Raw genomic sequence first — 21,293 nt, forward strand, 5'->3', positions numbered from 1 at the left:
TTGGCACCACAGTGAGCTGTGATCATGGCACTGCCCTCCAGTCTGGGCAACAGAGCAAGACCCCATCTCAAAAATAAACAAGGAGCTGGGCTCGGTGGCTCATGCCTGTAATCCCAGCACTTTGGAAGGCCGAGGCCAGCAGATCGCAAGGTCAAGAGATCGAGACCATCCTGGCCAACATGGTGAAACCCCTTTTCTATTAAAGATACAAAAATTAGCTGGGTGTGGTGGCACGTGCCTTTAGTCCCAGCTACTCGGGAGGCTGAGGCAGGAGAATCACTTGAACCCAGGAAGTGGAGGTTGCAGTGAGCCGAGATTGCGCCACTGCACTCCAGCCTGGTGAAAGAGCAAGACTCCGTCTCAAAACTAAACAAACAAACAAGGACCAGGCGCGGTGGCTCATGCCTATAATCCCAGCACTTTGGGAGGCTGAGGTGGATGGATCACTTGAAGTCAGGAGTTCAAGACCAGCCTGACGAACATGGCGAAACCCCATCTCTACTAAAAATAAAATACAAAAACTAGCTGGGCATCGTGGCTTACGCCTGTAATCTCAGCTACTTGGGAGTCTGAGGCAGGAGAATCACTTGAACCCGGGAGACGGAGGTTGCAGTGAGCCAAGATCGCGCTACCCTACTCCAGCCTGGGTGACAGAGCAAGACTCTGTCTCAAATAAATAAATGAATAAGAATCAGGGAGAGACAGAAGGTCACATGACAACGAAGGCTGAGATCGAAGTCATGCAGCTGCAAGCCAAGGAAAGCCAGATTGCCAGTGACACCAGAAGCTGGGGGAAAGGCCCGGGTCTCCCCTAGAGCCTTGGAGAGAGCATGGCCCTACTGACACCTGGATTTTGGACCTCCAGCCTCCAAAACACAGCAGAGCAGATTCCTGCGGCTGCTGTGCCCCATTACCACAAACTGGGTGGTTTAAAGCAACAAATGTTTTCTTTCAGCTGCGGAATCCAGAAGCCCCACATCAAGATGTCGGCAGAGTTAGTTCTTTCTGGAGACTCTGCAGGATGTCACACGCCTCTCTCCCAGCTTCTGGGGCTGCCAGCAATCCTTGGCACTCCTCGGCTTCTAGATGTGTCATTTCCATCTCAGCGTCCATCTTCACATGGCCTCCTTCCCTGTGTGGCTCTGTGCATCCTCTCTTCTTCTCCTGAGGACTCCAATCATTGCATTAGGACCCAACCTACTCCAATATGATCTCATCCTGACTTGATGACATCTGCAAAGACCCTATTTCCAAATAGGGTCACATTCTGATGTTCCAAATTCACATGAACTTGGGGAAACACTGTTCAGCTCAGTGCACCAGGTCCTACCAACATTTCCTGTGTAACTCTTGAATCTGAGTGCTGCTCCCACTTCTGCCACCACTGTGACCACAGCCATCATCATGGCTGCCAGGACTCTTGCAGTAGCCGCCTATCTGACGCCCTCTACACGCCACTTTTCACAGAGCAGCCAGATGAGCCTTTGAAAAAGGCAAATTAGAATGTGTCCTCCCACTGCCCTTAGAATAAATCCCAACCCTCATCTACATTATCAACAGAGGGGCTTTGGGATCTATGTGCCACCTGTCCCCCCCATCTCCCCCAACTCCACTCCAGCCACTGGGACCTGGTGTCATGTCCTCAGATGCCACTGAGCTTTGCACAGATTCCTTCCAGCCACCAGCCTTTTGCACAAGCGGTGCCTCCCACCTAGACCTCTCTCCCACAGATCTTCCCTGCTTCTCAGCAGCACCCCTAGTTCCATGTCACTGAGGTCTTTCCCAATCTCCTCCCTAAGGTGAGTCGAGATCCCCCCAGGGTCGGTGTTGATGGAAACATTCTCTATGGTCCCACTGAGCACCTTTGCAAAGGAGCGGCATCTGTCTCCCCCACTGGGATGTCGGCTGCACAAAGACAAGGGTCTCATTTATCTCGCTCACCATCATGCCTCCCACAGACGCTCAATAAACTCGGGCTGAGTGAAGCAGGCGCAAGGACTCAGGTGCCCTGAGGATCTCTGCCAGCTTCAGACTCATCACTGCAGAATGCACCAGCACCAGTCACAGATTTCATATCCACAGACTCCTAGGGGGAGGGTCTGTGTTTGTCCTTGTTTTACAGATGGGGAAACTGAGGCTCTGAGAAGCAAGTGATTTGGGTTCTCCGGGAGGCAGATGCCAAGACAGCTTTAGATATGCAAGGGATTTATTAGGGGAAGGCCCGTGAAGGAAAGAGGGGAGAGAGAAGGAGGCGGCGGGATGCTGGTCTGATGCCTGAGAAAGAAGGGAAGGAGGAGGGAGGATTAGACAGGGTGAGCCTCGGACTGCAGCACGGCTCTGAGAAAATCTTGGCCAGGGTGGTGGGGAGTTTCAGAGCAAGGTGTATTGGTCAGCTCCAGCTACCATTAAAAACATACCACAGGCCGGGTGTGGTGGCTCACACCTGTAATCCCAGCGCTTTGGGAGGCTGAGGCAGGTGGATCACGAGGTCAGGAGATGGAGACCATCCTGGCTAACACGGTGAAACCCCGTCTCTACTAAAAATACAAAAAATTAGCTGGGCGAGGTGGTGGGCGCCTGTAGCCCCAGCTACTTGGGAGGCTGAGGCAGGAGAATGGTGTGAACCTGGGAGGCAGAGCTTGCAGTGAGCCAAGATCGTGCCACTGCACTCCAGCCTGGGCGACAGAGCGAAACCCCATCTCAAAAAAAAGAAAAATACCACAGGCCGTGTGCCTTGGCTCACGCCTGTAATCCCAGCACTTTGGGAAGCCAAGGCAGGCAGATTGCCTGAGGTCAGGAGTTTGAGACCAGCCTGACCAATATGGTGAAACCCTGTCTCTCCTAAAAATACAAAATTAGTCAGGTGTGGTGGCCTGCGCCTGTAGTCCCAGCTACTCAGGAGGCTGGGGCAGGAGAATCACTTGAACCCAAGAGGCGTAGGTTGCAGTGAGCTGAGATCACACCATCACACTACAGCCTGGGCAAGAAGCGTGAAACTCCATCTAAAAAAAAAAAAAAAAAAATCACACAGAACAGGAGGCTTAAACGCAAGAAATTTACTTCCCCACGGTGGGGTAGGCTGGAAGTCCAAGATCAAGGTGCCTTCAAGGTTGGTTTCCAGTAGAACCTCCCTTCCTGGCTTGCAGACAGCTGCCTTCTTACTGTATCCTCACACAGCCTTCCCTCTATTGGTGCACAGAAAAAGGAATGGTCAATGGGTCATTTAAATTAATGTCCGCACCTCCCCCCACCAAAGGCTGTTCAGAAAGTCAGGGATGCTTCTGACAATCTAGAGGATACCATAGGTCGGGTGTGGTGGCTCACGTCTGTAATCCCAGCACTTTGGAAGGCCGAGACGGGCGGATCACTTGAGGTCAGGAGTTAGACACCAGCCTGGCCAACATGGTGAAACCCTGTCTCTACTAAAAATACAAAAAAAAAAAATTAGCCAGGTGTGGTGGCGCATGCCTGTAATCTCATCTACTCTGGAGGCTGAGGTGGGAGAATCACTTGAACCCAGGAGGCAGAGGTTGCAGTGAGCCAAGATCGCGCCACTGTACTCCAGCCTGGGTGATGGAGTGAGACTCTTGTCTTAAAAAAAAAAAAACCTATCCCCAAATGTAGTCACATGGGGGGCAGGTTAGGCCTTCAGGATGTGGGTCTGCAGCAGACAGGGTCACAGTTCAGTCCATGGTACAACCGTCTGTTCCAGCATTGGGCAGGACTACCCCCACCGTGCTCAGCCATTGGAAGATGCCACACCTGGAAGGTGTCACCAATGCCTCGAGGGAGGTTTTCTCTTGAAGGGAGCTCTGAGTGGCACCTTCCACAGCTGCCACGAGTCATAATAATAAGAGCAGCACTCATTTGGAGTCCACAGATGACGGGCACTGAAGCGGGAGCTCGGCATGCTCAGATAACCCCAGCATAACCCCATGCCGTAGGTCCTTTTGTTATCTCCCTTTTACTAATGGGGAAACTGAGGCTTGGGGACGCTAAGTGACTTTCCCTGGTGATGTTACAGCCAGGGTTTGACCTCCAGCCTCCCAGCCTGGCTTCATTTCCCTTTCTCTAAGCGTGTCTTTGGGGATTTGGGGAAGTCACAGTGTTCCCCAATTTCTGTATTTTTAGTAGAGAGGGGTTTCACCATGTTGGTCAGGCTGGTCTCAAACTCCTGACTTCAGACAGTCTGCCCACCTCAGCCTCCTAAAGTGCTGGGATTACAGGCGTGAGCCATGGTGCCCAGCCTGTGGTATGTTTTTAATGGCAGCTGGAGCTGACCAATACACCATGCTCTGAAACTCCCCACCAGCCTGGCCGAGACTTTGTCAGAGTCGTGCTGCAGTCCGAGGCTCATCCTGTCCAATCCTCCCTCCTCCTTCCCTCCTTTCTCAGGCATCAGACCAGCACCCTGCCTCCTCTCTCTCCTTCCCCTCTTGCTTTTGTGGGCCTTTCCCTACTAAATCCCTTGCGTATCTCTTGCATCAAGTTCAACCCTGAGGGTGTCTCATAATCACCCTCCCTGATCATCCCAGCTGTAAGGGATAGACCCAGGGCCAAAGCACCCGCCTCCATGGGATCCTGCCTCTATCTGATGACACCTAATGTTGAGTGCATGCCTAGGATATATTGTAATGGGCATTTGGACAGGGGAACCAGAGAATTCAGTGCATTGTCCAGGGTCACACAGCAGGCCAGCAGCAGGACCGAGGGCAGCCATACGACTTGTGCTCCTGGTCTAATAGTAAGAAGCCAGGGCCCTCATGCTCCATCTCAAAGCAGCCTGGTCCAGGAGACAAGGCCGGGCAGGAGCACAGCAAAGCTTGGACACGAGCATTGGTCCCCTCTGGCCTCCCTGGGGATCAGTCCATTGTTCTTTACTGAGCACTTAGGTGTACCAGGCACTGTGTTAACTGCTTTACAAAACTTAGGTTTCACATCTTCATAGTAACCTTGGTAGATGCAGTTAGTGTCACCATTTTACAGAAGGGAAAACTGAAGCTTAAAGGGCTGAAATGCTTACTTAAGACCACACAATGAGTAAGTGGCAGAGATGGGATTCTAACCCAGATGGCTCTGCCTACAGAGCCGTGCTTTGAGCTCACCTCCCGCTTCTTGCTCTCGCTCTAATCAAACCTCGGCTCAAGTGACGCTTTCACCTCGTGCAGCTCGGAAGGGCCTCTGGTCTCTTCGCCAACCTCTCATTGTCTCAGTTAGTGAGCAGATGTTTATGAGGCACCTACTGTGTGTCAGCAAACAAGACAACCCTTAGAGCCTGTTTCCTCCTCTTTCCTTCCTGGAGGCGCACTGCAGGAGTCCACCCCTCCTGGTTGCTTCCTGGCCAGGCTGCCCTACACCAGCCCTGTTTAAGCCACAGGGTTTCCTTTCTCCCCCAAACCTGTGACGATGTCCGGGAAAGCCCAGGGTACACCTGGCCCTGCACCCTCCTGAGCATTCAGTCCTCAGTCTCTTTATTATTAGGCCCAATTTTTACCCAGTCTTGAAATGAACCTATATCTTAGGTCTCCTTTGGCCCAAAATCACTCATCACATGTATCCATCAGGGTTCTTTAGTGTCATGCAGCAGAAGCCAGCTCTGCAAAACTATTAGGCACGAAAGGAATTTCTTAGAAGGCAGAAGGTGGGGGAGAATGGTGAGACCACCTGGGTCAGATGGGACCAGAGCAGTGGGTAGCTGGGCCGGCTGAGGGATTCATTCAAATTCCCAGGGCAGAGCATCTGACCCTCTGCCAGGGGAAGGCGGGGCATCTTAATTGACAGCTCCATTGTATCTAAGAGAGAATGGAAATCACCCATTAGTTAGAAGGTCTAACAGCCGAGCCATGAACCACCCCACCTGCTCCCTGAAAGGACTAAGATTGACACATGTGAGAATCTTTAGGACTGAGTCCCTGAGATGTTTGACAAATTCCTCAGGGGACTCTGATGTGCCCCTGCTTAGAGCCAGCAAGTTCTCTCAAGCACCCCATTCTGCCAAGCAGGGCCAGTGTCCCTGGATGGCAGCCCAGCCCTCCCTGCCTCACCCTGGGGAAATGACTTCACCCCAGTGCCTCCGTTTTTCTGTGTGGGAAATCGGGATCCAGCAGTGCCTGCCTCCGTGTTGTGGTGAAGACTGAATGAATTCTAATCCGTGGAAAGGGCCTTGGCCGTTAGGACTCCGTTGCAACCCGACTTTGGCCAAGGCATCTGGATGTCACCGCCACCTTCTCCCTCAAGTTGGGGAATCCGGGGCAGCACAGTGTGAGAGGAAGAGGTCTAAGGGCCCATCTCAGCCTGCCACCAACTCTCCAGCGGATTTCAGGGATAATATCAGACCCCACTGTGTCCTGGGGTGGAAGGGATGTTGGCCAGATTGATCTGATAGATCCCTCCCCAGTGTGACTCTCTAAGCTTGAATCTTTGGATCTCAGAGTAGAGTTAGCTCAAAGCAGGATTATTAGATTCTGGGTCTCTGAGGGACTGATGCAAACAGGTGAAGCCATACTCTGTCCCGAGTTCCACAGAGCATATCTGCCCAGACAGCCAGCGCCCAGAATGCCAGCACCTGGTGTGCTGCCTTGTCTAGGGGTGATGAAAGCACACAACACCTAGCAAGCCCCACCCTGTGCCTGGCACTATGCAATTCTCTGCACACCTTCTCTCCCCCAGTCCTTAACCACCCTACACATGCACCCCCATTTTACAGATGAGGAAACAGAGGCTCCAAGAGGTTAGCTTGGCCAGTTGCAGTAAGAGCTGACACCCGATCCCTAAATCACTACTGCCTCTCTCAATATCTTTTTTAAATCTTCCCAATAAAAATTCCTGGGAAGGCCAGGTGTGGTGGCTCACACCTGTAATCCTAGCAAGCCTAGGAAGCCAAGGCAGGAGGATCACTTTAGGCAGGGGTTTGAGACCAGTCTGGGCAACATAGCAAGACCCTATCTCTACAAAAATTAAAAAATTAGTGACCAGGCGCAGTGGCTCATACCTGTAATTCTAGCGCATTGGGAGGCCAAGGCAGGTGGATCACCTGAGATTGGGAGTTTGAGACCAGCCTGGCCAACATGATGAAACCCCATCTCTACTGAAGATACAAAAATTAGCCTGGCATGGTGGTAGCTGTAGTCCCAGCTACTCGGGAGGCTAAGGCAGGAGAATCGCTTGAACCCAGGAGGCAGAGGTTGCAGTGAGCCAAGATCGAGCCTTGGCACTCCAGCCTGGGCAACAGAGCAAGACCTTGTCTCTAAATAATAACAATAATAATAATTCCTGGGAATTAGGAAGTTTCCAGGTTATAAGTGGAGAAACTGAGGCTCCAGGCCCCATGGGATCTGGACCCTGAGCTGGACTTTGGATTCTGTGAGCTTAATGACTGTTTTACACTGTACCTGCAAAGGAAGGCAAAAAGACAGAGCTTTGAAATCTATGGACCTGAATCAAAGGTCCAGCCAGCCCCTGTTCCCACCAGCCTCTCTGGGGAGCCACCTGAGGCCAGCCTCCCCAAGACAGAGCACACAGCCAGCAAGGAATGACCCAGAGGGCCTCGGAGTAGAACGAAACGTCAATACCTAATCCCTGCGAACAGGGTGAGTGACAGACATCCTTTATCACCAAGTATAGTCGTTTGGCTCAATGGGCTCATGGCCAGCAGGGCCCCTGGGCCACGAGCCGGATCCTCCCCCTCCTTGGAACCGGAGCAAGCCCTCCGTGGCCCTGCGCAGTCCGCTTGGCACCGCACTGTCTTGTGTTTGTCTAACTTCCCTGACCCCGGCGAGTGCTCGTTGCCTTTTTTCCTCCTGTCTCAAAAACCAGGACACAATAGGAAGCGTTTCCTTGAACTTATTAAAAAATCCAGACTTGTAAATTAATTTGTTCGTGTTGTACAAAGGCAGTGCAGATGGACTCATTAGCATGCACACAACAAATAATTATAGATGAATTTTTAGCTGGCCTGCCTAATGCGCTTGCTGGGTTAATTATGTCAATGTATAATTACATCAGCCCGGGGAGACATAATGGCATACCCTGCTGCGCAGGCCCTGCCTAATGACGGGGCGTGGGGGCTGCCGGCAGATGAAAGCCACCGCCGCCTTCCCGCGCACCTGCTTACCTCGGCATGGATGCCCATTGTCCAAGCCCCTGCCACCTAAACAAACAGGCCACAGCAGAGTAAAACAGGGAAGCCGCCTTGTTCCAGCCGGACCTGAAGGCCCCATGTACAGGCATTGCCCCGTTTCTTCCATCAGCAGATCTTTGTTGGGTTGGACTGTGGGTCATACTTCATGGTAGGTAGAAGAATTCCAGCAGGGTGGGGGTGGAAGGGAGTGCAAAAACATGCAGTCTGGCCTTCCCTTGTCGAGTTTGCAGTCCAGTGGGTGTTAATTAGGTGAACCTGCAAATAAACATGCATTAGAACTGCAGTGGGTACCGTGAAGGAAAGGTGTAGGCAGTTCATATCAGAGGACAGGTTAGTCGAGGAGGGCTTCCTGGAAGAAGTGACGTTTGAGTTGTACTATGGAAGGCAAGTAAGTGTTTACTAGCTGAAAGGGGTAGGTCAGGGGAGGGTGTTCCTGGCAAAGGTTCTCGTGCAAAGGGTCTGAGGTGGGAAGGTAAGAAGAAGCCAATGTGACTGGAGCTCAGAAAGAAGTGAGGGCTTCTGCTTACTCTGAGCTGACCAAGGTCTGGTGCCATGTGGAGCATTTTACATGCATCCTTACCACAGCCCCATGAGGTTGGTACATTTATGGTGAGGCACAGAGAGGTAGAGTCACTTGCCAAAGTCATACAGCAATCCCAAGAAGCAAGTATAGATTAGCAGACTCCAGGGATACCTAACCTTGAGGTCCACACTCTTGATCCCTCTGCTTCCCAGCAGAGAGCAAGGGCCAAGCAGATACTGGCAGAAAAATCTGGGGGAGCGACCAGGCACGATAACTCATGCCTATAATCCCAGCATTTTGGGAGGCCAAAGCAGGCAGATCACCTGAGGTCAGGAGTTCGAGACCAGCCTGACCAACATGGTGAAACCCCAACTCTATTAAAAATACAGAAATTTGGCCGGGCGCAGTAGCTCATGCCTGTAATCCCAGCACTTTCGGAGGCCAAGGTGGGTGGATCACCTGAGGTCAGGAGTTCAAGACCAGCTTGGCCAACATGATGAAACCCCATCTCTACCAAAAATATAAAAATTAGCTGGGTGTGATGGCGCGCATCTGTAATCTCAGCTACTCAGTAGGCTGAGGCAGGAATGTTGCTTAAACTCAGGAGGCGGAGGTTACAGTGAGCCGAGATCGTCTCACTGCACTCCGGCCTGGGCAACAGCACAAAAAAAAAAAAAAAAAAAAAATACAAAAATTACCCAGGCGTGGTCGCACACACCTGGAATCCCAGCTACTCGGGAGGCTGAGTCAGGAGCATAGCTTGAACATGGGAGGCAGAGATTGCAATGAGCTGAGATCACGCCACTGCACTCCAGCCTGGGCAACAGAGCCAGACTCTGTCTCAAAAAAAGAAGAAAGGAAAAAAGAAAATTCTGGGGGAGAGACCAGGAAGAGACAGGGCTTCCATGCATTAGAAAGAACTGAACCAGACTAGGCCCCTTGGTCTATATCCAGGACCCTGGCTTTCCTGGGTGCCATGGACACCATCTGCACCTGCTGGGGCTGTCAAGAGCAGGCACTAGGACAGGAGGCCTTTGTGATATCAAAGCAAGAGACCCAGATTCGAGTCTCACATCTACCTTTCAGCAAGTCACCTGGTTTCTCTGAGCCTCAGTTTCCTCATCTGTGAAAATGCCTTGGATCCAAGCCAGCCTCCAGGGGATGCCGTGAGGATGCTGGGAAGCCAGTCCTGTGCATGGGTTTTGTAGCCTGGAAGGTGCCAACACACCTCTGAGATGATCCACATTTCTTAGTCCCTGCCCTAGATGGGGACTTGGGGAAAGTGTCCTGGAAGAAGTGAGGCAGGACTCCAGAGTGTAAGGAAGCGGATGTGCTTGCGGTGTAAAGGGCTGGGAGAGGGAACCGAATTCCAGGCAGAAGGACCTGCACGTTCCTCACCTTTGAGTGATTGGGGAATTGGTGGACATCTTACATCTAGATGTGTGTTTTGCCCCCGAAAAAGTCCTTAACCAACAACGTGTGTCACAAATGATGGTGTCACCAGGTCCACCGAGAAGCACACCAAGGATTACATGGGAGAGGATATTGGTGCAAAATAGGAATGCAGGGAGCGGGAAGGCTGGGAGAGCTCGCGGAGAGGTGGGGCAGCTGCCTGGGAGCATCTAGACCCCCACATAGCCTACAGAAGTGCTGGCCGAGGCCATGGGGGAGTCATCACTCCAAAGTCAGTCCTCAGAGCAGTCCCACCTCGGTATCCCCGCTTCACACAGGCATGGTTGGCGGAGGCCGTGGGAAGATTGGCCTCAGAGCGATGGATCTCAGAGCAGCAGCCAGATCCTTGCTCAGTGCCCCTCGCTGTAGTTGGAGGTCTGCAAGGCACAGTCTTAAAGTGCCACAGATAGCATCATAAAATCAAGAAAATGCAATGAAGCCAGGGCAACATGGTGAGACTTGTCTCTACAAGAAAATACAAAAATTAGCTGGGCATGGTGGTGCACACCCTTGATCCCAGCTACTCGGGAGGCTGAGGCAGGATCACTTGAACAGAATCTCACTCTGTTGCTGAGGCTGGGGTACAGTGATGCAATCTCCACTCTCTGCAGCCTCGACCTCCCAGGCTCAAGTGATCCTCCCACCTCAGCCTTCTGAGTAACTGGGACTACAGGCATGTGCCACCATGCCCAGCTAATTTTATTTTATTTTTTTGAGATGGAGCCTTACTCTGTCCCCCAGGCTGGAGTGCAGTGGCATCATCTCAGCTCACTGCAACCTCTGCCTCCCGGGTTCAAGTGATTCTCCTGCCTCAGCCTCCCAAGTAGCTGGGATTACAGGTGCCCACCACCACACCCAGCTAATTTTTATATTTTTAGTAGCAACGGGGTTTCACCATATTGGTCAGGTGGTCTCAAACTCCTGACTTCAGGTGATCCACCTGCCACAGCCTCCCAAAGTACTGGGATTACAGGCATAAGCCACTGCGCCCAGACTATTTTTTAAATCTTTTTGCAGAGATGAGATCTTGCCATGCTGCACAGGCTGGTCTTGAACTCCTGGGCTCAAGTGATCCTCCCACCTTGGCCTCCCAAATTGCTGGGATTACAGGCGTTAGCCACTGCACTCAGCCAACCTTTTTTTTTTGAGACGGAGTCTTGCTCTATCGCCCAGGCTGGAGTGCAGTGGCGTGATCTCAGCTCACTGCAATCTCCACCTCCTGGGTTCAAGCGAGTCTCCTGCTTCAGCCTCCCAAATAGCTGGGACTACAAGCATGCACCACCACGCCCGGCTAATTTTTTTGTATTTTTAGCAGAGACGGGGTTTCACCATGTTGGTCAGGCTGGTCTTGAACTCCTGACCTCAAATGATCCGCCTACCTTAGCCTCCCAAAGTGCTGGGATTACAGGCATGAGCCACCGCACCCGGCCTGGCCGACTGTTATCATTGTTAGTATTATTCCCAGCTGGGCAGGATACCCATACCCTGGAGATAGCAGGTGCTCCCCTGAACAAGTGCCTGGACAAGCCTGCTCCCTCGTAGAGCAGAAAGTCCATGCTACTTCCTGTAAGCCAGCGGGGTGACTCCGATGGCTCCTGTGGGACCTGCCAGGCCCTGCAGCCACAGCCCGGGTGTCCCTATCCATCAGGCCCTCACTATCCCTGTCTTTCTCTCCCTGCACAGACCCTGTGCCTGTGTTTGAGGCGGCACGCAGCCTAGACGACAGACTGCAGCCCCCCAGCTTTGACCCCAGTGGGCAGCCCCGGCGAGACCTCCACACTTCGTGGAAGAGGAACCCCGAGCTCCTCAGCCCCAAAGGTATTGATAAGGCCTTCTCGGAGCGTCTACAATAAACAACCAAGCTGCAGATCTTCAGAGCCAAACTCAGCCAGCCTTGTTGCGGGGTGGCTGGGGCAGGGAACTGGGCAGGTGAAGGCCTTTGGTAACCATCTAGTTCCTGGGTATATATTGATCCTGGTGCTGGAAATGCAGTTAGGAGTAAAAGAGAAAAATCCTGCCCTTGTGGTGATGATCTTCTAGAAGGGGAGACTGTCAGTGAACAAATTAGTAAGACTCATAGTGTGGCAGGTGGAGAGAAAAGTCAACAGACCCGTTCAGGTTCCCACCCTCCGTGGCCAGCCCCAAAGCACCCTCTGCCCCAGTGACGAATTCAGCACCAAAAGCACCCACCAAGCCCTGGGATGAGGGCTTGCCGAGATGGACATGACGCAGGTGAGGCCAGTGATGGCTGAGTGTCCACATGTGCGCCCTCCACAGTAGGGAGGGGAAAATGTCTGGCAGTCCTTCAGTAAGTAAAACACAGGCTCACCACATGACCCAGCAGCGCCACGGCTAGGTGTGGACCCCAGAGAATTGAAAACACAGGCTCAAAACAGTGTACACAAATGTACATGGCAGCGTTACTCATAACAGCAAAAGCAGAAACAACTCAAGTGGCTTTCAACAGCTGAATGGACAAATAAAATATCCATAGAATGGAATATTACTCGGCCATGAAAAGGAAAGAAGCACTGATCCATGCTACAACATGGATGAACTTTGAAAACATGGTGCTGGCCAGGTGCAGTGGCTCATGCCTGTAATCCCAGCACTTTGGGAGGCCAAGGCGGGTGGATCACAAGGTCAGGAGTTCCAGACCAGCCTGACCAATATGGGGAAACCCCGTCTCTACTAAAAATACAAAAATTCACCGGGTGTGGTGGCTCACACCTGTAATCCCAACTACTTGGGAGGCTTAGGCAGGAGAATTGCCTGAACCTGGGAGGCGGAGGTTGCAGTGAGCCAAGATCATGCCCCTGCACTCCAGCCTGGGTGACAGAGCAAGACTCTGTCTCAAAAAATAAATAAAAAGAAAACATGGTGCTGAGTGGAAAATGCCAGACAGGAAAGGCCACATAATGTACGATTCTGTTGGTGTGAAATGTCAAAACAGGCAAATTGGTAGAGACAGAAAGGAGATTGGTCGTTGCCTAGGGCTGGAGGAAGGGGAATGGGGAGTTGTTTAATGGGTATGAGGGGTTTCCTTTTGGAAAATTGTGAATATACTAAATGTCACTGCAAAGTGGTGGTTAAAATAGTGAATTTTGGCCAGGCGCGTTGGCTCACGCCTGTAATCCCAGCACTTTGGGAGGCCAAGGCGGGCAGATCACTTGAGGTCAGGAGTTCAAGACCAGCCTGGACAACATGGTAAAACCCCGTCTCTACTAAACATACAAAAATTAGCCGAGCATGGTGGCAGGCACCTATAATCCCAGGTACTCGGGAGGCTGAGGCGGGAGAATCGCTTGAACCCAGGAGGCAGAGGTTGCAGTGAGCTGAGATTGTGCCACTGCACTCGCAGTCCAGCCTGGGCAACAGACCAAGACTCCGTCTCAAAAAAAAAAAAAAAAAAGGTGAATTTTATGTGACGTATATTTTACCACAATTTTAAAAGTATAATAAAGCAGGCCGCGGAGGCATGAGCAGGCAAAAGAAGGTCTGCGTGTGCTGACGCTGGTGCCACAGTGGAAATGACCTGTGTGCTGAGGACATGCGGCCCGCAGGGCCCCACAGCTGCGCTCTCTCCAAGGCCCAAGTTTGGGAAATTGATCATAATCGATGATCGATCCGGTTTACAGAAAGCGGCTCTGGCTGCCACGTTGCTCTCTTGGCAATGGGGGTTTTCCCTCTTTTTCTCCCTGCAGAGCAGAGAGAGGGGACGTCGCCTGCCGGGCCCACGCTGACCGAGGGAAGCCGCCTCCCAGGCATTCCCGGGAAAGCCCTCCTGACAGAAACCTTGCTGCAGAGAAATGAGGCGGAAAAACAAAAGTGAGGAAGGGAAGGTGGGTGGGAGGGAGGAAGGAATGGGCAGGGCTCCTGCTGCCCCACCTGGCTGGGTTGTGGACGGGGAAAGTCTCCTACCAGAATCCAGATGCAGGTGGGAGACCGAGATGAGAAAGGGCCGAGGGCTTTGGACTCCAACCAGGTCTGGGTTCAAGTTCCACTGCAGGAACTCAGTGGCCAGCCCTGGGCAAGTCACATCATCCTCTGAGCCTCAATTTCCCTACCTGGGAAATGGGGCTAAGGGTGGTCCATTCCTCAGCATTCTCTAGAGAAACTGAACTGGTAGGATTTTTTAAATGATTAAGACATGTATTCCTAGGACTTAGCTTATGCAGTTGTGGGAGCTGCCAGGTGCAAAATTGGTAGAGCAGGAGTTGGTGCTGCAATCTTTTTAAATTTTATTTTACAATAATTATAATGTTTTAGAGATGGGATCTTGCTCTGTCACTCAGGCTGGAGTGCAATGGCACAGTTATAGCCCACTACAGCCTGTAATCCCGACACTTTGGGAAGCCGAGGCAGGAGGATTGCTGGAGGCCATGAGTTCAAGACCAGCCTGGGCTACAGAGCTGGAGTGCAGTGTTGCAATCTTGGCTCACTGCAACCTCCACGTTCCGGGTTTAAGCAATTCTCCTGCCTCAGCCTCCCGAGTAGCTGGGATTACAGGTGTGCACTACCACACCTGGCCTATTTTTGTATTTTTAGCAGAGACAGGATTTCACCATGTTGGCCAGGATAGTCTCAAAATCCTGACCTCAAGTGATCCTCCCACCTTGGCCTCCCAAAGTGCTGGGATTACAGGTGTGAGTCTGTGTGCCCATATATATATGCACTTTTTTTTTTTAATTAGCCAAGCATGGTGGCGTGCACCTGTGGTCCCAGCTACATGTGAGGCTGAGGCAGAGCAGAGGATCACTTGAGCCCAGGTGGTCGAGGCTGTAGTGAGCTATGATTGCGCCACTGCACTCCAGCTTGGGCAACAGAGCAAGACCCTATCTTTTCAAAAAAAAAAAGAAAAGAAAACGGGCCAGGCATGGTGGCTCATGCCTATAATCCCAGCACTTTGAGAGACTGAGGCAGGCAGATCACTTGAGGTCGGCAGTTTGAGACCAGCCTGACCAACATGATGAAACCCTGTCTCTACTAAAATTACAAAAATTAAGCTGTGTGTGGTGGCAGGCGCCTGCAATCCCAGGTACTCAGGAGGTTTAGGCGGGAGAATTGCTTGAACCTGGGAGGCGGAGGTTGCAGTGAGCCGAGTTCGGGTCACTGCACTCCAGCCTGGGCGACAGAGCGAGACTCCATCTCAAAAAAGAAAAAAAAAGAAAACGGAGGAAATATTCCTCCCCCAGGACAGTATAAGTAACTCACAATATTGCAGAACTATTGGGGGCTGAGCACACCACTGAGCACGCTTCACAGTACCCCCTGAGGCAGACCCTATCAGAAACCCCATTTTAAAAATAAGGAAACTGAGGACCAGAGAGGTTGCTTGCTACTGTAAATTTTGCCCCTAAAAATCCTGGCAGAAACTAACAGGAGCAGCCATGACAGGGTCCACATAGGCAGTGGAGCAGCAGGACAGCCAGGTGCCTGAATGTCGTGTCTAAGGACTTGCAGAAAGACAGAGGTGCAGGTTACAGGGAGTGGGCAAGGGGTAGGAAGCAAGATGGGGCTCGACTCGGGGGCCCCAGGCAAGGCCTGTCCCTGCAGCCAGCACAAGCAGGCCTCGTCTCTCCGCAGGGGCCTTCAAGAAGTACAGATCACTTTGGCGGCCAGACTGGGGGAGGCAGAGGAGAAAATCAAAGTCCTACATTCAGGTATGTGTCGGCACCATGTGGCCTAGAGGGAGGACTGGGAGGGGACGGTAATGCTGTCAACAAGGGGTCACGGCTTGGGGTCTGCCACATCCAGGTGTTTTAGAATCAAGAGGGCAAAATGGGAGTTTGGGAAGAATAATCTTACCCAGTGTGGGGCTGAGCCTCTATGCCCCAGAGGCCACATTGCTGTAGAAAGAGGATTTGAGACAGAATTAATTCAGGTGATGGCCAGGCGTGGTGGCTCACACGTGTAGTCCCGGCACTTTGGGAGGCTGAAGTGGGAGGGTCGCTTGAACCCCAGAGTTTGAGACCAGCCTGGGCAACATGGCAAGACCCTGTCTCTAATTAATCAATTAATTAATTAATTAAATACAACCCCTGCAGGGGCCAAAACGCTACCAAGCCACCGACTTAGGGGAGGCGTTGGGGAGGGGTGAGGTCTGGGGCAAACTGGAGAAATGAGGCCTCATCTAAAGAGCCAGCCACTGCTTAGTACCAGCCAGGCGCTACCATATGGTCCCCTGTGGCCAGGCCCTTCCATTTTCCCAGAGAAATTAGAAATCTGGAGTTGTATCAAAAACGCTCGTTCGTTGTAACACATGAATCTGTTCATTGTGTGGATCTTCCCTGTCTTCCGGCCTGCCAGGTTGGAACCTCGGGGTGGCTGAGCACATGGATGGATGGCCCTGCCCAGGTCCTGAAATGACTTAAGGGTGTTGGGGGGCTTATACCCCAGGTCATGGGGCAGACAGCACCACGCCTCCGCCCCCCAACCCCGGCCTGGGTCCCCTGAGCTACCTAGGCCCATGGAGAGACCTCATCTGCCCCGCACTGCCCACCCCAGCCACTGCACATCCCTCTCACCAGCCTGAGCCCCTTTAGGGGCAGGAAACTCATTCCCTGTCACCAGTTCTGACGGAGAGAAAGATCTCCCTCACTACCCGAGCTCTCATTCTGCCTGCTGGGCTTCGCAGAAGGAGTGGGCTCCACCTCCCTGGGAGACCCAGCCCCTTCCCACTCGGAGGTGGGGCCTCACCCTGCCTCTGCTTTCTCCCAGCGCTAAAGGCTACGCAGGCAGAGCTGCTAGAGCTGCGGCGGAAGTACGACGAGGAGGCAGCATCCAAGTAAGTGAGCCCTGCTGAGGTGTACCTCCTCCCTTGGAGGCCTCCCAGACAGGCCTCCTCTTTCTGACCCTCCAGTACTTGCCTCCTCCCTCTGACCCTCCCAGACACACCTCCTCCCTCTGACCCTCCAGTACTTGCCTCCACCCTCTGGCCATCCCAGACACGCCTCCACCCTCTGGCCCTCCCAGAGAGGCCTCCTCCCTCTGACCCTCCAGTACTTGCCTCCACCCTCTGGCCAGCCCAGAGAGGCCTCCTCCCTCTGACCCTCCAGTACTTGCTTCCACCCTCTGGCCCTCTCAGGCCTTCTCCCTCTGACCCTCCCAGACACGCCTCCTCCCTCTGACCCTCCCAGACAGGCCTTCTCTCTCTGACCCTCCAGTACTTGCCTCCTCCCTCTGACCCTCCCAGATACGCCTCCACCCTCTGGCCCTCCCAGACAGGCCTTCTCCCTCTGACCCTCCCAGACACGCCTCCTCTCTCTGACCCTCCCAAACATGCCTCCTCCCTCTGATCATCCCAGACACGCCTCCACCCTCTGGCCCTCCAGTACGTGCCTCCTCCTTCTGATCCTCCAGGACTTACATCCTCCCTCTGTCCCTCCAGACATGCCTCTTCCCTCTGACCTCTCAGACATGCCTCCTCTTTCTGACTCTTCTCCTTCCTCTGAGTCTTGGCTGGAGGCCCCCGTTTCATTAAGCACCTCTGCTCCTCACCCCCAAAGGCACACAGCTGTCATTTGCTGTGCCACTCACACACCACAGCCATAAATAATGTCCTGGGACCTGGGCTGAGTGAGGGGCTGCTTGGTGGGGGCCTCCCACTTTGCTCTGGCCCCCTGGGACTGTCCCCGCTCCCCAGCTCCACACTGCAATCCTCAGGGGCTGAGAGGCATTCACCTAAATTACTCTGGACTCAAGCGTTTCTTTAGGCTTTAAGAAATCATTCATTCTGCAAACACTTATTGAGCACCTGCTGTTTATCCAGTGCTGTTCTGGGTCCTTGGAGGAAACATGAGAACATGACCCTGTCCTCAGTCAAGGAGAGGAGACAAAAACTGATGTGCAGTGATACATTTGTTCATTCACACATATTGAGCACTTACTGTATGCCCAGCACTGTTCTTGGCACATGGCAAATGCTACAAAGGGAAGAACTGGGGATGGGAAAAGAGAATGACAAGCAGGGGTGGGTCCTTTATCCAGGGTAGTCAGGGAGAACTCCCTGGAGGAGGTGGCTTTCAGAATGAGGAGAAGGCCATGTGAAGAAAGCCGGGAAGGGTGCTCCAGGCAGCAGGAACAGCTTGAGCCAAGGAAGGCCCTAAGCATGCATGAAGCATGTGTGTGGCCTTGGGTCACAAAGTGCTCCCCACGTGCCCCCCGCGTCTCCCACCCCCTGCTAACAGAGGGGATGCCTCTCCCAAGCCCCTCCATGCTGGCAGCCTGGAGGGGGCTGGGCAGCGCAGTAAACAAGTGACCACTGGGGACAGTGCAGGGCGGCCTCCCCGGAGAACACTGTGATCAGGGTTTTAAAGCCGGGGGCTGTTCTCTTGAGGATGGGCATTCCAGGCACTACCAGGACAAAGGCTTGGAGGTGGAGTTCAGAGAGTGGTCCCTGGGGGAGAGGGGAGGCCAGGCTGTCCTGAAGAGGTGCAGTGCTGACGCCCTACTCCCTTTTCCTCGAAGCCTAGGCTCTTTTCTCCCCAGCCCGATTTCTCTCCTGTAGCAAGGCCTTCAGCCCTCCCCTGGGCTCAGGCAGGGGCTGGGGGTGTCAGGAGGGGCGGGGGCCTGGAGCCTGCCGGAAGCCCTTCCTCAGGGCCTCATCTTTGTGTCTCAGGGCAGATGAAGTCGGCCTGATCATGACCAACCTGGAGAAAGCTAATCAGGTGAGGAGGCGCAGTTCCCGCCCGTGGGTGCCAGAGGCTCCCTCTGCCTGGGGTGGGGGTCTCGGGCCAGATGAGGAGAAAGGGACTGAGCTTCATCAATATTTATTCAACTGTGGGTCTTGTGCATGCCAAGTGAGGGAGCCAGGAGGAGTCTGGGCCCCAGGCCCTGCCCTCCCCAAGCTCCCAGGGTGGGCCCAGGGTAGGGGGTTGGGGTAGGGAATGCAGACAGACACACTTGGAAATAGAGTGCTCCAAGCAGCAACAGGCAGGAAGGGGCCGCTGACCCAGACTGCGGGAGTCCAGGAAGACATCCTAGAGGAAGGGGTGTGGAGCTAAGACCCAAAGAATAAATGACAGCATATCTAGGCATGGATTCTAAGTGGGGCTCCCGCATCCTGCCTTCCTCCGGCTCAGAGGTGCTGCCATCTGGTGGGCAGAGTCAGGCAGGACTTTAAAAGAAGGGCAGCCACAGCCAGGGGGCTCCAGCCCGGAGTCTTGAGTGCCCACCATGTCTGTCCCCCAGCTCCCTGCAATGCCACCAGCCAGAGACATGGCCAGGAGAGGCCAGCAGGGCCTTGAGCCCTCTGTCCCTTGGCTCATCTTCCTGCCTGTGGGGTGGGAGAAGATGCCCACCCGCCCTGAGGTCTGCAGGCCCGCACTGTGGCAGGGAGAGAGGTCATTTTCCCCAGGGGCAGTTAAAAGGGGCCTCTTGGAAGACATTTTGAAGCTGGGTTTCAGAGTCCTGATGCTGTCCCCTGAGGGAGGGCAGCCAGGTAGAAGGCTTAGCAGGAGTAGAGGCCCGAGGTGTGGCTCTTTGGGCACAGGGTGGGGGCACTCCCTCCTACAGAGGAGACTTGGATAAAAGGGCTGATTCTATGTCCCTGGGAAGCCACCAGAAGGTGCAGGCCTGGGCTGGAAGTGCTGAGACTCTATGAGCCCCTACCCCTATAGAAGCAGTGTCCCCTAGGAGGGTCGGGAAGGCCAAAGACAGGGCTAGGTTACAGTGGTGGTGGTAACCGCAGTGGCTTCCCTGAGCTTAGGTCCAGCATATTTTTCTGAAGTGATCATTAAGTAAGCCCCATTTTGTATAGGCTACATAGCCTTTTTAGAATGATTTTTTGAATAGGTAATGCATTCATGTAGTTCAGAACTCAAGAAGCTACACAAGGGCCTGTCTAGGAAAGTCCAGCTCTCCTCCGAGTTCTCCTCCCCTGCAGCAGCCTCTCTCACCAGCCCCTGGGTTCTCCTTCCAGAGATGGTCAATCCATTCACAAGCCCACGAATATATCTTTTTGTGGGGGGCAAGGGGGACAGGGTCATACTCTGTCGCCCAGGCTGGAGTGCAGTGGCACAATCATGGCTCACTGTAGCCTTGACTTCCTCGGCTCAGGTGATCCTCCCACCTCAGCCTCCCAGGTAGCCAGTTAGCTGGGAACAGAGGCGTGTGCCACCACGCCGTGCTAATTTTTTGTATTTTTTTGTAGAGATGAGGTTTCACCATGTTGCCCAGAATATATCTATTTTAACCAGCGGCCTCTTTTTGTTGAGACAGGCAGGGTCTCACTTTGTCATCCAGTCTGGAGTGCATTGCTGCGATCACAGCTCACTGCAGCCTCAACGTCTGGGGCTCAAGCAATCCTCCTGCCTCAGTCCCCCAAGTAGCTGGGACTACAGGCACGCACCACCACATCCGGCTAATTTTCATATGTTTCGTAGAGATGCGGTTTTGCCATGTTGCCCAGGCTGATCTCAAACTCTTGAGCTCAAGCAGTCCACCCTCCTGGGCCTCCCAAAGCACTGGGATTAGAGGTGTGAGCCTCTGTGCCCAGCCACCCCTTTTAAAAACAAAATGATAATATACTATGCATACCATTGTGAACCTTACTTTTTCCCGTCTATATCTTTGAGCTCCTTCCGTATCAGTATAGAAAGCAGTTCCTCCTCTGTTTTACGGCTGTGTGGTGTTCCTCGGCAGGGTGCACCATTGTCTAACCCAGGGGAGGGTAAACTTTCTATAAAGAGTCAGAGAGTAAATATTTTCAGCTGTGCAATCCATACAGTCTCTGACACAGATTTTCAACTTTGCCATTATAGCATGAAAGCATAGACAATATGTAAGTGAATGAGCATGGCTGTATTCCAATAAAACTTTATAAGAACAGGCAAGACTGCACACAATAGCTCATGCCTCTAATCCCAACACTCTGGGAGGCCGAGGTGGGATGATCACTTGAGCCCAGGAGTTTGAGACCAGCCTGGGAAACATAGGGAGACCTCATCTCTACAAAATATTTAAAAACTATCCAGGCATGGTGGTGTACGCCTGTAGTCCCAGCTGCTCAGGAGGCTGAGGTGGGACGATCACCTGAGTCCGGGAAGATGGAGGCTGCAGTGAGCTATGATCACACTACTGCATTCCAGCCTGGACAACAGAGTGAGACCCTATCTCAAAAAAAAAAAAAATCCATCTTATAGTACTTGGAATAGGAAGCACGTCTAATAATGTTTC

At 52.9% G+C, this 21,293-nt stretch overlaps 1 protein-coding gene across 8 annotated transcripts in view; it reads left to right on the forward strand.

The window, feature by feature from the left end:
- The window catches only part of CUX2 (cut like homeobox 2), a 319,403-nt gene that overhangs the window by 248,769 nt on the left and 49,341 nt on the right, over positions 1 to 21,293 (forward strand). For 7 of the 8 annotated variants that reach the window (XM_016924219.4, XM_054663544.1, XM_016924221.3 and 4 more), the window contains 5 exons: positions 11,799 to 11,933; positions 13,820 to 13,943; positions 15,702 to 15,778; positions 16,836 to 16,902; positions 18,736 to 18,784. In XM_016924219.4, coding sequence (XP_016779708.2) covers positions 11,799 to 11,933; positions 13,820 to 13,943; positions 15,702 to 15,778; positions 16,836 to 16,902; positions 18,736 to 18,784 — 452 coding nt within the window. The remainder of the gene's footprint in view (positions 1 to 11,798; positions 11,934 to 13,819; positions 13,944 to 15,701; positions 15,779 to 16,835; positions 16,903 to 18,735; positions 18,785 to 21,293) is intronic. The other variant, XM_016924218.3, reaches the window with a different exon arrangement.

Source organism: Pan troglodytes, chromosome 10, assembly GCF_028858775.2.
Source record: "Pan troglodytes isolate AG18354 chromosome 10, NHGRI_mPanTro3-v2.0_pri, whole genome shotgun sequence".
Classification (NCBI taxonomy): Eukaryota; Metazoa; Chordata; class Mammalia; order Primates; family Hominidae; genus Pan; species Pan troglodytes.